The sequence below is a fragment of the Mus musculus genome, chromosome 2 (genome assembly GCF_000001635.26).
Source record: "Mus musculus strain C57BL/6J chromosome 2, GRCm38.p6 C57BL/6J".
Lineage (NCBI taxonomy): Eukaryota > Metazoa > Chordata > Mammalia > Rodentia > Muridae > Mus > Mus musculus.
Genome location: NC_000068.7, coordinates 60,477,882 through 60,496,566, shown reverse-complemented (window position 1 = coordinate 60,496,566; position 18,685 = coordinate 60,477,882). Strand labels below are relative to the sequence as shown.

At 41.6% G+C, this 18,685-nt stretch overlaps 1 protein-coding gene across 2 annotated transcripts in view; it reads left to right on the top strand.

Moving 5' to 3' along the window:
• Positions 1-18,685, top strand: part of Pla2r1 (phospholipase A2 receptor 1) — a 135,784-nt gene that overhangs the window by 56,760 nt on the left and 60,339 nt on the right. For both annotated transcript variants that reach the window (NM_008867.2, XM_006498928.4), the window contains 2 exons: positions 1,200-1,312; positions 17,000-17,163. In NM_008867.2, the coding sequence (NP_032893.1) occupies positions 1,200-1,312; positions 17,000-17,163 (277 nt within the window). The remainder of the gene's footprint in view (positions 1-1,199; positions 1,313-16,999; positions 17,164-18,685) is intronic.

Here is an 18,685-nt window from a genome sequence, read left to right as displayed (position 1 = left end):
ACCTTAGCCATATATATGTGTGTGTGTGTGTGTGTGTGTGTGTGTGTGTGTGTATGTGTGTGTGTGTGTGTGTGTGTGTGTGTGTATGTGTGTGTGTGTGTGTGTGTGTGTGTGTGTGTGTGTGCGTGTGTGTGTCTGTATTAGGGAGTTAGTTTCTACTTGGAAACATTATGAGCCAAACAAGACTGTCCTGGGGGCTGGGGATGTAGCTCAGTTGCAAAGGACTTGCCAAGTGTGCAAAGACCCCTGGGTTCCATGCACAGCATGGAAAAAAAAAAGACAAAAAACAGTTGCTTTACCTGGACTCAATGGCTCTTGTAGTCCCAACTCGCAGGATGTTGTGGCAGAAGTTTGAGTATAGCCTAGGCAACTTAGGAGGTGACAGTTTAGACAGGTGTGGGCTACCATGACTCAAAACGGCAGCAGTGGCAGCAGCAACGAAAAAGTGCCTCAGATTACAGAAGAACTAGGTAAACTTCAGTATAGACCCAGATGACCAACCTGTTAGCAACTCTACTTAAGCCCCTAGGAACCCAAAACAGCTATTGTGAAATCAAACTGAAAACTCCATCCATCACACTCCGCACTACCTACAGGCCGGGCCTCACTGCTCCTCCGCGTTTTCCCCCACTCAAGGATTCCCCTGCCTTTTCTCCTTTGCTCCTTGGGACAGCCATGGACGTTATTCTTACCCTCAGCCCACAGATGAGGAAACTAGATGCGGAGAGATTATGTCTCTTAAAGCACATCCATTATTTATAAATAAAGTGGCTTAGTGGGGAACCCAGAATTCAAACCAATTCAAACCATCCTCCCTCCATGGTCAATACTATATTTTAACCCAAACATCACATCCATTTGAAAGAAATTCTGTGAGCCTAAGAAAAAGAATGGTGGCTCTTGCGTGAGTATCTCCTTATTGCTTTGTTTGTTTGTTTTTGCAGGGTTTCCCCATTGTTTTCAGTTGTGTTTGTTTTTAAGATGGTTATATTTTTTTGAAATGTAAACTGAGTATTTAATTAAATGTGGACCGGGCTGTGACTGGTGGCATTTCCAGAGGGAACAAACATAGAGCTCTATGGAAATAAAACTCCAAGTCAGAAAAGAAGGTGGAGCAAGTGGGAAGGAGGGGCTCTCCGGGCATTTAACTAAATCACATTGTGTCCTTTCTTTCTGGGTCTTGTTTTTCACCCCCTAAGGGCTGGGAGAGACACGGCAGATTTTGTTACAAAATCGACACAGTCCTGCGAAGCTTTGAGGAGGCTTCGAGTGGCTATTACTGCTCTCCTGCGCTCCTGACCATCACCAGCCGGTAAGTGCGAACTCTCTAAGCGGCCTCTGCTCTGGCCTGGGCTGTGCGATGGCAGAACATCGGTCCACTGGGCTCGCCCACGTCTAAAACGTGTGTGCAGTAGAATATTAACTGATTTTGAGTATTTATGGAGAAGAGTCGAAATCTGGTGTTATTTCTTTTTTTTTTTTTTTTTTTAAAGATTTATTTATTATTATATGTAAGTACACTATAGCTGTCTTCAGACACACCAGAAGAGGGAGTCAGATCTTGTTAGGGATGGTTGTGAGCCACCATGTGGTTGCTGGGATTTGAACTCTGGGCCTTCAGAAGAGCAGTCGGGTGCTCTTACCCACTGAGCCATCTCACCAGCCCCCTGGTGTTATTTCTAACTTGATTTTTTTTTTTTTAAATGATAAACACTAAAGCTTAAGGTAGCCTTTACTTTCTAAGAACGTTCGTTGGTTTCTAGCTTGGTTGACATAGACAGGTATATTTGGGTTTGTCTTCTGTTTGTAATGAGAAGAAAATGTCACTGAACAGTACTTTTAAGTGTGATGGTTAGAAGTTGTGGTTTGTTTCATAGAAGAGGAAATAGAAGGAAATCGAAGGGGCAGGCAAATGTGTCTTAGGGGTTTTATTTAAACTTAGATTGCTCTGTATATGGCTGTCTTCCTGATACCAACGGAGAGACTCTGCCTGTTTTTCGTATTTACAATTTGAAGCATGTTACAAATGTGTAAAGGGAATAAAAAAATGTCATAAGAAAGATGTGTCATGGCAATGCCCAGGACACTGAGGGCTGAGGGACTAACTCTTCTATTCCTAACACGGGTAGAATTCTTCAGGAGTTCTATGGGAAACTGTATCAGCCAAGCAGGCCACTTCTGTGAATTCAAGGCCAACCTGGTCTACTCAGTGAATTCCAAGCTAGCCAGGGCTCCATTAGAGAGACTGTCTCACACACACATGGGCACCCTGCTCTCCCTACTTTGGAAGTCCACATTGACAGCCGTTATCATGGCCTTTCCCCTCCCACCCTCTTCTGTCGTCCACACAGTGCTTGGGAATGAGCCTAACACCCAGAAGAATGGAAAGGCAGGCGGTGTTAGTGGGCTGAGTGGCTCTCATGGGGCACAGCAAAAGCTTGCTAGATCTCGGTGCTATGTCTAGGTCTCCCTTCCTCCCTCCCAGACACAGCTTCCAGGCAGAAGGAGCCCCTGTGTCCTCAGCTCCTCAAAGCTCCAAGAGCACTTGGGGTCACAAGTCTCCCAGTTAGAGACCCAAAATTGGACATTATAGGAGCCTGCCCAATGAGACTAGCTTCTTTTATTAATTATGATTTCATTGAAGTCTAATTGTTTCTTCTTTTTAATATCTCAGTTTTCTTCAATATTCGTTGAGTGTCTATCACTGTAACTCAAATTTCTTTCCCTGGGGAGATAGAAACAAGGGCTACCCCTCCTCCTAAGGTCCCAATCACAAATTGAGGCACTATTCTGCTAAAGTTCACTCTGGGAAGCCATTGAGTTTATTTGGCTTTCTTTCAAGCATAAATTATTTACTGGAACATGGAATATTCCTTCCCCGACCGGCCACACCTGGAAATCCTTTGTCCAGCAGGGAAGAGGGCTCCCAGGTAGCTACTTCGTTGGAGAATCCTCCCCCCTTAGTCTTTCCAGACCTAAATTATCAGGCAGTACAGAACAGCTAATACTCAGATGAAGGTCTTGTGACCCGCCTCACCCATCTATCTGTGGAGGTAAAGAAACCCAGCTAGGAAAACCCCTCGGCACATGCTGGCTGGTGAGACAGCCGTGCAAAGCAGTCACTTTCTCATGCAATGTTAATTACTTTACACAGGTTATCTATCTGGCCTGTGTGTGTGCACGAGTGAGTGTGTGTGTGTGTGTGTGTGTGTGCATATGTGTGTGTGTGTGCATATGTGTGTGTGTGTGCATATATGTGTGTGTCCTCATATATATTCAAGAGTTTATTTGAAAATTACTCATTGACTAACAATTTTGTAAAAGATTCCATACTAAACACTACATGCTATTTGAAGAAATGCAGGTGGTATGACTGAGCCTTCTACAGCATGGAACTGAAGAGACCAAACATTGCAGACATGAAACAGGTCAAGGAGGTGGAGTAGCAGCCTTGCAGATTGCTAAGAGTGCCATAGAGCCCAATCCAACACAGAAATCTGTTAGAGTTCACATTCCTCATAGTCTACCTCATTCTACTGTTAGAGAGTTTCGATTCCTCCAAGCTGGATACCAGCGGATTCTGTAAACATTTGTGGGGTGTTTTGTTTGTCTGTTGTTGTTGTTGATGTTGCTTGCTTTGCATACTATATTTAGCAGCCAACCCTTAGGAACACTCTGACTCTAAAGCAGGGTATCACACAATTTAATTTTTATGTTAATTTCAGCCGTGTCTTATTTTGGGCTAATATTGCTATGATAAAACACCAGTACCAAAAGCAACCTGGGAGGAAAGCATTTATTTGGCTTACAGATCCTGAATCACAGCTCACTGAGGGATGCCAAGGTAGGAACTCCAACTGAGTGGGAACCTGGAGGCAGGAGGTGATGCAGAGGCCTGAGGAGGGTTGTGTGCCAGCTTATTCCTCATGGCTTGCTCAGCCTGCTTTCTACCAGCACCCAGGACCACCAGACCAGGGATAGCACACCCACGAGGGTTGGGCCCTCCCCCATTGATCATAAGTTAAGAAGATGTTCTATAGACTTTTCCACCCATAGCCCATCTTCTGAAGGCATTTCTCAATTGAGGTTCTCTCTTCTGAGATGACTCTAGCCTACATCAAGTTGCCATAAAACTTAGCCAGCGCAAGGCGTGTAGGCCCATCCAGGTTACCTTGTACTGGCATGTGTTGGCATGCCTCCAGTCTCCACAGAGCCTGCAGGACTGTATGAGGCCAACGATGTGACCTCTCTCGCACTCAGTCAGTCAGCATCAGGACTCACCTCCACAAACAAGGACACATCCAAAGCAGAGGCTCCGCCATGATACTCTTGGGTCGAGAAAAGTGGGCCCTCATTTCATTCAGACCCCATGAGGGAAGAAGGCAAGTGGTTATCAGTGCTGGAACATTCTGCAGCGGGACTTGTCTGAGAAACATGGGCAGTGTGAGGGAAGGCTCCTCAAACCCAGGAGCTCCCACAGACGGGCTTGGGAATCACGTACCTCCATCGCCAACATCCTGTTTGACTCTCCACCACTCTGAGCACCTAAGCTTGTAGTTGTTAATTGGTTTTCCACTGTCTGCACAGTGGAGTGACAGGTTTGATGGGTGTAATTAGAGCACCTGCTGCAAATGACTTTTGTTCTGTGTTTTTGCTCAGGGTTAGGACTTTTTAAAAATTCATTGTGGAATACAAAGGGGGAAAAAAAGACCCTTCCATCTGAATAACAGATTTTGATTTACTCGACTACTGTTAAAAAACAAACACAAAAACAAAAAACAAACAAAAAAAACTCTTTTTAGGTCCGGTCACTTTGCTTCCAGACAGAACAGGATACAAAACTGAATTACCATGATACCACATGCTTAATAGCTAAGTCGATAAAGCATGAACCAGTCAGCCTTGAAAAGTTTTGTGCAAATGATGCTTGATTTTTTTTGCCACCCCAAAAAGAGATATACTGCCATAGTTCACATTCTCCTGTTTTGAAAGCCATATTCCCCTAAACAAAATTAGAATTAGCCTGGTAAAATATTCGTGAAGTAAAATGTACCCCTGTCCTGACATTAAGAGAGCATCAGTGGCCTTAAATGCATTCACGTTGCTGAGCATCCACCAGTACCATCTGTCTCCGGACCATGGTTCTTCTTCTGACAGGCAAAACCCCATACTCTTTCAGGAATCCTTCCTGATTCTCCATCCCTCACCCACCCTCAGCTCCCAGTGAACAGTTTTCTGTTTTCAGTCTCTAGAAGAGGGACCATCCAAGGTATCAGATATAAATAGGGCCATCTTATATCTGTGTTGCTACATGTGGTGGTTTGAATAGGTGTGGCCCTTAGAGATTCATGTGTTTGAATATTTGGCTATAGGGGGTGGTACTATTAGGATGTTTGACCTTGTTGGAAGAGGTGTGGCCTTCTTAGAGGAAGTGTGTCATTGTGGAGGTGAGAGTTTGAGGTCTTAAATGCTCAAGTTACATCCAGTCTGAAACACATCTAGTCTCCTTCTGCTGCCTTTGGATCAAGATGTAAAACTTTTGGCTTCTCCACCATCATGTCTGCCTGACCACTGCCGTGCATCCTACCATGATGTTAATGGACTGAACCTCTGAAACTGTAAGCCAGCTCCAATGAAATGTTCTCCTTTATAACAGTTGCCTTGGTTATGGTGTCTCTTCACAGCAATGAAACCTTAAGTAAGACCTGTACCTGGCTCATTTCACTTAGCACAGTGTCTTCAAGTTTTATACACATTGCAACATATGTCAGAATTTCCTTCCTTTATAAGGCTAATATTCCATTGTTTGTATGCACAGTATGTTTTCCAACTTACTCATCAATAGACATTTGAATTGTGTCTTAGTTAGGGTCTCCATTGCTATGAAGAGGCACCAACACCAAGGCAACTCTTATAAAAGACAACATTTAATTGGGGCTGGCTTTCAATTTCAGAGGTTCAGTCCATTATCATCATGGAGGAAAGCATGGCAGCGTCCAGAAAGACATGGTGCTGGAGGAGCTGAGAGTTCTACATTTTTTTAAATTTTTTTAATTAGGTATTTTCTTCATTTACATTTTGCTATCCTAAAAGTCCCCCAGACCCTCCCCACACTCCCCTACCCACCCACTCCCACGTCTTGGCCCTGGCATTCCCCTGTACTGAGGCATATAAAGTTTGCAAGACCAAGGGGCCTCTTTTCCCAATGATGGCTGACTAGGCCATCTTCTGATACATATTCAGCTAGAGCTCCAGGGGATACTGGTTAGTTCATATTGTTGTTCCACCTATAGGGTTGCAGATCCTTTCAGCTCCTTGGGTACTTTCTCTAGCTCCTCCATTGGGGCTCTGTGTTCCATCCAATAGCTGACTGTGAGTATCCACTTTTGTGTTTGCTAGGGCACTGCATAGCCTCACAGGAGACAGCTATAATAGGGTCCTTTCAGCAAAATCTTGCTAGCGTATGCAATCAGCATTTGGAGGCTGATTATGGGATGAATCCCCGGGTATGGCAGTCTCTACATGGTCCATCCTTTCATCTCAGCTCCAAACTTTGTCTCTGTAACTCCTTCCATGGGGGTTTCATTCCCAATTCTAAGAAGGGGCAAAGTGTCCACACTTTGGTCTTCATTATTCTTGAGTTTCATGTGTTTTGGAAATTGTATCTTACATATTGGGTATTCTAAGTTTCGGGGCTAATATCCACTTATCAGTGAGTACATATCATGTGAGTTCTTTTGCGATTGGGTTACCTCACTCACAGGTCCATCCATTTGCCTAGGAATTTCATAAAATCATTCTTTTTAATAGCTGAGTAGTACTCCATTGTGTAAATGTACCACATTTTCTGTATCCATTCCTCTGTTGAGGGACATCTGGGTTCTTTCCAGCTTCTGGCTATTATAAATAAGGCTGCTATGAACATAGTGGAGTATGTGTCCTTCTTACCAGTTGAAACATCTTTTGTATATATGCCCAGGAGAGGTATTGCGGGATCCTCTGGTAGTACTATGTCCAATTTTCTGAGACACCGCCAGACTGATTTCCAGGGTGGTTGTACAAGCTTGCAATCCCACCAACGATGGAGAAGTGTTCCTCTTTCTCCACATCCTCACCAGCATCTGCTGTCACTTGAATTTTTGATCTTAGCCATTCTGACTGGTGTGAGGTGCAATCACAGGGTTTCTTTGATTTGCATTTCCCTGATGATTAAGGATGCTGAACATTTTTTCAGGTGCTTCTCAGCCATTTGGAATTCCTCAGGTGAGAATTCTTTGTTTAGCTCTGAGCCCCATTTTTTAAATGGGGTTATTTGATTTTCTGGAGTCCACCTTCTTGATTTCTTTATATATATTAGATATTAGTCCCCTATCTGATTTAGAATTGGTAAAGATCCTTTCCCAATCTATTGGTGGGCTTTTTGTCTTATTGACAGTGTCTTTTGCCTTACAGAAGCTTTGTAATTTTATGAGGTCCCATTTGTCGATTCTCAATCTTACAGCACAAGCCATTGCTGTTCTATTCAGGAATTTTTCCTCTGTGCCCATATTTTTGAGGCTTTTCCCCACTTTCTCCTCTATACGTTTCACTGTCTCTGGTTTTATGTGGAGCTCCTTGATCCACTTAGATTTGACCTTAGTGCAAGGAGATAGGAATGGATCAATTCGAATTCTTCTACATGATAACCACCAGTTGTGCCAGCACCATTTGTTGAAAATGCTGTCTTTTTTCCACTGGATGGTTTTAGCTCCCTTGTCAAAGAACAAGTGACCATAGGTGTGTGGGTTCATTTCTGGGTCTTCAATTCTATTCCATTGGTCTACTTGTCTGTCAATATACCAGTACCATGCAGTTTTTATCACAATTGCTCTGTAGTACAGCTTTAGGTCAGGCATGGTGATTCCACCGGAGGTTCTTGTATCATTGAGAAGAGTTTTTGCTATCCTAGGTTTTTTGTTATTCCAGATGAATTTTCAGATTGTCCTTTCTAATTCGTTGAAGAATTGAGTTGGAATTTTGTGGGGATTGCATTGAATCTGTAGATTGCTTTTGGCAAGATAGCCATTTTTACTATATTGATCCTGCCAATCCATGAGCATGGGAGATCTTTCCATCTTCTGAGATCTTCTTTAATTTCTTTCTTCAGAGACTTGAAGTTCTTATCATACAGATCTTTCACTGCCTTAGTTAGAGTCACGCCAAGGTATTTTATATTATTTGTGACTATTGTGAAGCATGTTGTTTCCCTAATTTCTTTCTCAGCCTGTTTATCCTTTGTGTAGAGAAAAGCCATTGATTTGTTTGAGTTAATTTTATATCCAGCTACTTCACTGAAGCTGTTTATCAGGTTTAGGTGTTCTCTGGTGGAATTTTTAGGGTCACATATATACTTATCATATCATCTGCAAAAAAGTGATATTTTGACTTCTTCTTTTCCAATTTGTATCCCCTGGATCTCCTTTTGTTGTTGAATTTCTCTGGCTAGGACTTCAAGTACTATGTTGACTAGGTAGGGAGAAAGTGGGCAGCCTTGTCTAGTCCCAGATTTTAGTGGAATCATTTCAAGTTTCTCTCCGTTTATTTGATGTTGGCTACTGTTTTGCTGTAGATTGCTTTTATCATGTTTAGGTATGAGCCTCGAATTCCTGATCTTTCCAAAACTTTTATCATGAATGGGTGTTGGATTTTGTCAAATGCTTTCTCCGCATCTAAGGAGATGATCATGTGGTTTTTGTCTTTGAGTTTGTTTATATAGTGGATTACGTTGATGGATTTCCATATATTAAACCATCCCCGCATCCCTGGAATAAAACCTACTTGGTCAGGATGGATGATTGTTTTAATGTGGTCTTGGATTCGAATAGCGAGAATTTTATTGAATATTTTTGCATTGATATTCATAAGGGAAATTGGTCTGAAGTTCTCTATCTTTGTTGGATCTTTCTGTGGTTTAGGTATCAGAGTAATTGTGGCTTCATAGAATGAGTTGGGTAGAGTTCCTTCTACTTCTATTTAGTGGAGTAGTTTGTGCAGAACTGGAATTAGGTCTTCTTTGAAGGTCTGATAGAACTCTACACTAAACCCATCTGGTCCTGGACTTTTTTTTGGTTGGGAGACCATTAATGACTGCTTCTATTTCTTTAGGGGATATGGGACTGTTTAGATTGTTAACTTGATCCTGGTTTAACTTTGGTACCTGGTATCTGTCTAGAAATGTGTCCATTTCATCCAGGTTTTCCAGTTTTGTTGAGTATAGCCTTTTGTAGAAAGATCTGATGGTGTTTTGGATTTCTTCAGGGTTTGTTGTTATGTCTCCATTTTCATTTCTGATTTTGTTAATTAGGATGCTGTCCCTGTGCCCTCTAGTGAGTCTGGCTGAGGGTTTATTTATCTTGTTGATTTTCTCAAAGAACCAGCTCCTCGTTTGGTTGATTCTGTGAATAGTTCTTCTTGTTTCCACTTGGTTGATTTCACCCCTGAGTTTGATTATTTCCTGTTGTCTACTCCTCTTGGGTGAATTTGCTTACTGTGTGCTCTCTCTAGTTTCTTTTTGGAGGTACTCAGAGCTATGAGTTTTCCTCTTAGAAATGCTTTCAATGTCTCCCGTAAGTTTGGGTATTTTGTGGCTTCATTTTCATTAAACTCTAAAAAGTCTTTAATTTCTTTCTTTATTCCTTCCTTGATCAAGGTATCATTGAGTAGAGTGTTGTTCATTTTCCACATGAATGTTGGCTTTCTATTATTTATGTTGTTATTGAAGATCAGCCTTAGTCCATGGTGATCTGATAGGAAGCATGGGACAATTTCAATATTTTTGTATCTCTTGAGGCCTGTTTTGTGACCAATTATATGGTCAATTTTGGAGAAGGTCCCTTGAGGTGCTGAGAAGAAGGTATATCCTTTTGTTTTAGGATAAAATGTTCTGTAGATATCTGTTAAATCCATTTGTTTCATAACTTCTGTTAGTTTCACTGTGTCCCTGTTTAGTTTCTGTTTCCATGATCTGTCCATTGATGAAAGTGGTGTGTTAAATTCTCCCACTATTGTGTGAGGTGTGATGTGTGCTTTGAGCTTTACTAAAGTTTCTTTAATGAATGTGGCTGCCCTTGCATTTGGAGCATAGATATTCAGAATCGAGAGTTCCTCTTGGGAGATTTTAGCTTTGATGTGTATGAAGTGTCCCTCATTGTCTTTTTTGATAACTTTGGTTTGTAAGTTGAATTCATTCGATATTAGAATGGCTACTCCAGCTTGTTTCTTCAGACCATTTGCTTGGAAAATTGTTTTCCAGCCTTTAATTCTGAGGTAGTGTCTGTCTTTTTCCCTGAGATGGGTTTCCTGTAAGCAGCAAAATGTTGGGTCCTGTTTGTGTAGCCAGTCTGTTAGTCTGTCTTTTTATTGGGGAATTGAGTCGGTTGATATTAAGAGATATTAAGGAAAAGTAATTGTTGCTTCCTATTATTTTTGTTGTTAGAGTTGGCATTCTGTCCTTGTGGCTGTCTTCTTTTAGGTTTGCTGAAGGATTACTTTCTTGCTTTTTCTAGGGCGTAGTTTCTGTCCTTGTATTGGTTTTTTTCTGGTGTTATCCTTTGAAGGGCTGGATTTGTGGAAAGATATTGTGTGAATTTGGTTTTGTCATGGAATACTTTGGTTTCTCCATCTATGGTAATTGAGAGTTTGGCTAGGTATAGTCGCCTGGGCTGGCATTTGTGTTCTCTTAGTGTCTGTATAACATCTGTCCAGGATCTTCTGGCTTTCATCGTCTCTGGTGAGAAGACTGTAATTATAGAAGTCTGTAATTCTAATAGGCCTACCTTTATATGTTACTTGACCTTTCTCCCCTACTGCTTTTAATATTCTATCTTTATTTAGTGCATTTGTTGTTCTGATTATTATGTGTCGGGAGGAATTTCTTTTTTGGTCCAGTCTATTTGGAGTTCTGTATGCTTCTTGTATGTTCATGGGCATCTCTTTCTTTAGATTTGGGAAGTTTTCTTCTATAATTTTGTTGAAGATATTTGCTGGTCCTTTGAGTTGAAAATCTTCATTCTCATCTACTCCTATTATCCGTAGGTTTGGTCTTCTCATTGTGTCCTGGATTTCCTGGATGTTTTGACTTAGGATCTTTTTGCATTTTGCATTTTCTTTGATTGTTGTGCCCATGTTCTCTATGGAATCTTCTGCACCTGAGATTCTCTCTTCCATCTCTTGTATTCTGTTGCTGATGCTTGCATCTATGGTTCCAGATTTCTTTCCTAAGGTTTCTATCTCCAGCGTTGCCTCACTTTGGGTTTTCTTTATTGTGTCTGCTTCCCTTTCTAGGTCTTGTATGGTTTTGATCAATTCCATCACCTTGTGTGTTTTCCTGTTTTTCTTTAAGGACTTCTACCTTTTGGTTGTGTTTTCCTGTTTTTCTTTAAGGACTTGTACCTCTTTAGCAGTGTTCTCCTGCGTTTCTTTAAGTGAGTTATTAAAGTCCTTCTTAATGTCCTCTACTACCATCATCATGAGCTATGCTTTTAAATCCGGGTCTAGCTCTTTGGGTGTGTTGGGGTATCCAGGACTGGCTGAGGTGGAAGTGCTGGGTTCTGATGATGATGAGTGGTCTTGGTTTCTGTTAATAAGATTCTTATGTTTCACCTTTAGCCATCTGGTAATCTCTGGAGTTAGTTGTTATAGTTGTCTCTGGCTAGATATTGTTCCTCCCCTGATTCTGTTAGCCTCTATCAGCAGACCTGGGAGACTAGCTCTCTCCTGAGTTTCAGTGGTCAGAGTACTCTCTGCAGGCAAGCTCTCCTCTTGCGGGGAAGGTGCACAGATATCTGGCGTTCGGACCTGCCTCCTGGCAGAAGATGAAGGCCTGAAACAGGGCCTGTCCCAGAAGCTGTGTAGCTTCTGTAGTCGGCACTCTCACCTACACAGTCTAGTCTCTGAGAGATCACAGACCAAAATGGCTCCCCCAGGTACTCCGGCAAAACCCTCCCGGGCGGGGCAAATACTTCTCCTCTGGCAGGGAAGGTACCCAGATGTCTGGAGCCCGAAACGGGGTCTGCCCCAGATGCTGTGTGACTTCTGCCTCTCCCAGAAGCTGTTAGCTTCTGTAGTCCACACTCTCACCTGTGCAGACTAGTCTCTGAGGGCGAGTTCTACATCTTGATGCAAAGGCAGCCAGATGGAGACTGTCTCCCACAGCAGATAGCAAAAGGGTCTCTTGTACACTGGGCGGAGCCTGAGCATAGGAAGAGACCTCAAAGCCCACAACCACAGTGAAACACTTCCTCCCACAAGGCCACACCTCCTAATAGTGCCACTCCCCATGGGCCAAACGTTCAAACCCACAAGTCTATGAGGGCCAAACCTATTCAAACCACCAAACATTGCTTCCAGCATCAGACTACTATGAATAATGATGCTTTAAATTAATAAATAAATAAATAAATAAATATGAGTTATTACTTTAAATTCCTTGAGGATATAGTCAGAAGAGAGATTAGTGAATCATGTGATTTTATTTTTAAAATTTTGAAAAATTACAAAACTGCTTTCCATGATGATCATACCATTTTGTACCTTGAGCAGCACACAGGACACCCGTGTCTCCATATTCTGGACTTTACTTCTTATCTTCCAGTTGTCTTCCTTTCTCCTGTTTTGATAATAGCCATCGTACTAAGTATCTCATGGTTACTGTGATTTTTATTTCTCTTGACTATCAGTGTTTAACACCTTTTAATGTGCATATTGGCCACTTGTATACCATCTTCAGAGAAATTTCTATTTAAATCCATGTCCCTTTTAAAACTTAGGATCTGTATGGTTGAATTATAAGAGCTCTTTATGTAGTTTGTATATTAAACCCTTATCTAATACATGATTGGGAATATTTTCTTCAATTTGTGTTTGCCTTTTCTGTTTTTGATCTTTGATGTCCAAAAGCTTTTCATTGTGATGAAGCCCAGATTACCTGCTGTTTTGTTGTCTGTCTCTCTGGTGTCATATCCACAAAACCATTACCAAATCCAGTGCCATAAGGTTTTTCTTATTCCAAGAATTCTACAACTTTAGCTTTATCTGTAGGTCTTTGATCTGCTTTGAGTTCATTTTTTAACACAGTTTAAGGGAAGGTCCTGTTTTGCAAATGCCTATCTGGGTTTCCAAGCACCACTTGTTAGAAGAATGGATCTTCTACATGGAATGTTCTCGGTGCTTTTCCTGGAAATTATTTGTCCACATATGCAAGGTTTTATTTTGTGGCTTCTTCCATCTTATTCCACGGATCTCGCATAAGTCAGTCTCACAGAAGCACAGCACTGTTTTGGTTACTGTAGCTTTAAAGTAGGTTTTGAAATAAGAAATCTGAGACTCCCAACTTCGTTCTTTTTTGTGGTTGTTTGGGGAATTCAAGATCCCTTGAAACTGTACATAGATTTCAGAATTAAATTTTGTATTCTGAAAAAGCAAATCACTGGAATTTTCAGTGATTGCATTGAATATATTGTCCACTGTGGTAGTGTGGACAAGCTAATAGTAAGCTTTCTCGGCTGTAAATGTGGGATATCATCCAATTCATTTTGTATATTTGATATTTTTTTTAAATTAGCATCATGCAATTTTTGTTATTTGGTACTTTCTATTCCCTGTTTGTCTTTATTCCTAAGGATGTCATTTTGGAGATGTAAATGACATTCTTTCCTTAGCTTCATTTTTGGATCATTTATTGTTAGAGATAGAAAGACAACTTCTCTTGTTTCAAAGGATAACATAAAACTGTGTATATACAACAATCTTGGTTTCTTACACCATAGCAACATTTAAATTAACATCAGTAAATTCAAACAAAATGACCAGATGATATATAGCTAACTCTGAACTTCAGTAAATACTTCTAAAACACCAGAGTAAAAATATTGTAAATGTTATTGTCTGTGGCCATTTGAATGAGAATGGTCTACATAGGCTCATATATTTGAAGGTTTGGTTGAAAAACTGTTTGGAAAGTGTAAAACTGTTGGAGGAGGTGTTTCACTAACGGTGAAGGTGGCTTTTGAAGTTTCCAAAGCCTACCTTCATTCCCAGTTAGTGTGCTCGCTCGCTCTCTCTCTCTCTCTCTCTCTTTCTCCCCCCTTTGTCTCCCCTCCCTCTCCATCTATCTTTCTCTCTCCTCCTCTATCCCTCTCTCTCTTCTCTTTCTTTTTCTGTGTCTCATGCTCGTGGGTCAGATGTAAGCTCTCAGCTACTGCTCCAGCACCATGCCTCACTGACTGCTGCCATGTTACCCACCAAGATGGTCATAGATGCTAACCCTATAGACCATGAACCCAAATTAAATCCTTTCATCATGGTGTATCTTCTCAGATATGATCTACAAATTATAACCAGAGTTTTTTCATCCAGTGTTTGAAACCAGACAAAAAGTGGTAAAGAATGTAAAATTGCTTCTTTGTTAACTGGAAGCAGATACTCAAGAGCTTGCCCTGGACCATGCATGGTTACCCAAAGCACTCCCCACACAGCTTCAAAAGAACATGTTTGGCTTAGATGAGCTTGCTGAATTATTTTACTAATGGTACCATCTTGTAAACTGGACTGAGGAAAGTTTAGTGGGTTTTGTGTGGGTTTTTTTTATTTAAATGTTTGGCAATCTGTTCTTCTGGCTCCTTCTTCATCTTCAGCTGCCTCTGCTAACCCACACTTAATTCAACTGACTAAACAGAACTGACTCCTGAGTGCTGAGATTAAAGGTGTGTACGACTCCTGGACCTGAGCTTTTCTGGAAAAAAAAAAAAAGTATATGTACTCCATAAGAATAGCATTGACAAATCAAAAAACATGTTTTTATTGTCTCAAACAATGATGAAGATAAAATAGCAAATCAGAGTGGAGTGAACAAATCTATAATCAACACGGTACAAACGCACTGTTTGTACAAATAATGACACTCAAGGCCAAGTTTACAGACAGTGTTATTTCTTGCTATTATTTAATGTAGAAAAACTTTAATCCAGCAACCTGACTACATTGGCCAAAGTACAGATAAGTCTTTTATCCCAGGAGACAGAAGCAAGCAGATCTCTGAGCTCAAGGCCAGCCTGGTACAGAGCAAGTTCCAGGTGCTTTTTTTTTCCAGAAAAGCTCAGGTTCAGGAGTCATACACACCTTTAATCCCAGCACTCAGGAGTCAGTTCTATTTTGTCCTTTGAATTCAGTGCGGGTGAGCAGAGGCAGACGAAGCCAAGATCAAGAAGGAGCCAGAAGATAAAACAGATTGCCAAAGTTAGCTAGCTTGAGGCCAAGCAGAGCAATACAGTGCAAAACAGAGAAGTAAGACTGAATCAGTCAGCTTGGAGAAGAGTTTCAGCCAAAACAGCTGAGTTGAACCAGTCAGAGCACAGAAGCTAGAAAGGGTGAGCCTAGATTAGAGTGCACGGAGGCTAGAAGCTTCCAGGACTAGTCCTGGCTTAGCAGACTGAGGCAGTAAGCCTACTAGATGACAATTACATCTGGCCAATAAAAGGTACTTTTACAATTTGATAAACTAATGGAAGAACCAATCCTAGCCTTGGACTTAGCAACAACACAGCAACTAGTCTCTGGCTTGTAGCACAGCAATTCTAGGTAAGAGAAGGCACCATACAGCAGATCTTCTATTGTGACCGCACAAGCCAATAAAGAATAAGGAATATCACCACAGCATCTAGCCAATATTTAGCTTTACATATCTTCCTCAGAAACGTGCGTGTGCAACGTTCTGCCTCTGACGTGTAGCGTTTCTGATTTTAAAAGTGTAAGATTTAGACTGTTGATAGAGCATTTGTAGGAAATATTTACTAAAGCAAGATGAAGCCCACATGCTCTGACAAAGGGAACTCCTCAGGTCCTTCACTGAAATCCCCTGGGGTGGCCTTAGGCACTCACTGTTCCACTTTTTGTCCTTCTGCCCTTCCTTCCCCTTCCCTTTGAGTCTCCTCTGATTACCCATGGCCTCCCTGCTTTTGCTCTCCGTAGCAAGTGAATAATGCGCGAATAAAGAGAATCCAAAAGTGAATGCTAAAAGTCCAGTGCCCTTTCTCCTGAGGTTTCTTGGGTAATTGTACCAGGCCTTCAATTTTCTCTCCACTCAGATCTGGCCAGAAGTTACCACCATTTAAACATCCTTCTAATATGTGCTTTGAATGAAGTTTTAAACTAAGCTTTGAATTCAATGCTAGTTGAGTTTGGTGTGCATGCTTTGGTTCTGTGTGTGTGTGTGTGTGTGTGTGTGTGTGTGTGTGTGTGTGTATAAGCATGTATACACAAGCTGTCTGCATCTGCTTTGGATGTATCTGTATTTGAAAGGGAGCATTGCCAGCAATCATTGGGAGCAAATTCATTCAGCTGCTTGGGGGAAATGCGAGTGGGTGGAATGCCTTGGATTTGTTGAAATTTATCTTCAGTGAAAATACACTTTTGAACACATTTGAATAAGACTCCATATGCCCGTGCACAGACTGATTCGGGAGGCATAGCATTGTTCCTCCTCCACTTTCCTTCTTACTAAGCGAGTGTGGGGAGAAGGCACCGGTGTGCTACGTGGTAGAAAACGCACATTCAGAAAAGCATAAAGTCCTCCCTCCTCCCTCCTAGCCCATGCATACAGTGTGTGCTGTGCAGCCTACATGTAAAATAGACATCTTTCTCCAAGAGATGCATTGCTGTGTGTGTGAAGACTGCCATTTCACCACAGAATCAGACCTGGACTCCGGCCCTCGGGACAGTAACAAGAGTTAAGTCTTAGGGAGTCACATAATCTTAGGAGTCTCCACTCCTGTATCTCTGAGTTGCACTGATGTTTCCTGTCTATTAACAATACAAAAGTCTTGCGGTTTTCCTGGTCCTGCGTTCTAGAGAATTAACAAGAATTGCTTATTGGATTCCATCCTGTGCACTTTATTATGCTTTAATGACACTTTTAATCGTCCAGAAACTTAGTATAACAATTTCCTTTTTTTTTTCTATCAAGATTTGAACAAGCTTTTATTACCAGTTTGATCAGTAGTGTGGCAGAAAAGGACAGTTATTTTTGGATTGCTCTTCAAGACCAAAACAATACAGGAGAGTACACTTGGAAGACCGTGGGGCAGAGGGAGCCGGTGCAGTACACATACTGGAACACGCGTCAACCCAGTGAGTAGTCCCTCATAACCCCAGCTCACCCCACTCCCACCCTCACCCCTGCAAACCTATATCCTTGACCCTGAATCCTCTCTACCTTCGGTCATTTCCTTAAATTCTCCATTAATGTTTTCTTAATATCTCTTGTCACTAAAATGATCATAAGAGGTCTATGTAAGGCAACACAGGGTGGCCGTTTTAAGGTTTATATGTATCGTGATATTTCCAGGGATTCAGCTATCGCTGGAGAACAGACTTGCCTTAGTTCTTGGAGAGTTTTGTCTTCCTTACGTCTTCCCCTACAGACCCTCCTCATGGTCCATCAATCACAAGGGGTTAACCAGTCTAGAATAATCCAGCTATAAGAAATGAGCCATCTAACCAGGTCACAGTTGTTACCACATGGCATCCCTGGAATGCTGTTCTTGTGGGTCTTCATGGATTCCTGAAGTACTGATATCAAAGCTATTATTAGCCCTATTAGTTCATCTGAGTCCCAGTGCACAAATCTGTGCCTGGTTGACCAATTTCAGCAATGCTTTTGGCTTTGGCCACATCCTACAGTAGAACCTGTGTAAGAATAACCTTCAGGTCCTGGGGAAGCTTAGGTTGACAGCCTAGACTATACATTCCTTCTTTATTTCAGCATAAATACATTTGGAAGGCTTGGTCCACTTCTTGTCTATGATGTTTCATCAGTACAAAGGAGGCAGTGGATTTCCTCTGTATCTGAAGGAAATGTGTGTGAGGACTCAAGCTGTGTCCTCGCAGAAGGTCATGGGATCTTTGTACAAATCTATCTGTCCATCCAGAAACCAAGCTAAAGAGAGGAAAGAGTACTAGTGAGCTGTGAAACGGTACGAGACAACTCAAGGAAAGGCGCACACAACATCCCTGTGGTCCCAGCACTGGAGTGAGGCTGAAGCAGAAAATTCATGAGTTGGAGGTTAGCATGGACTACATAGGAAGCTGGAGAACAGCTTGGACTATATAGAGATCATGTTTAAAAAGCCACACGATTGGGTTTGGTTTTGTTTTTATAGTATGTGTGTGCCACAGAGCAAGTGTCAGAGGAGAACTTGAAAGATCAGGCAGGTCCCAGGTTGAACTCAACTCGTCAGGGTTGGCAGCAGGTGTCTTATCTAACTAGCCATCTTTCCAGCCAGTCTCTCCCCCTCTTTATTTTCCTTACTATGAAAGTCTAGCCAGAGATTAATTCCTAATTTTACCTCCAAAACAATGATAGGCAAAGTGACATTGGTTTATAAAACTGAACAATGAAGTTGTCAGTAATTCTTACTATGGATAACATGACTATACGTCACGAGTTTCCCTGATCAGTTCCGATCTGTATCTATTATCTTGCATCAATTAAGCACACCTATGTTTGCTCTAGCCTTAGCTGTTGAGATGACTCTATATGAGTTATGTAGGTCTTTTTTAAAAGAAGAGAGAAGTACAGTAAGAAAAACAAGACTGTCCTCTCCGCACCTCCTAACACCAACACTTTCCACTTTTAACTAGTGCCATCCCA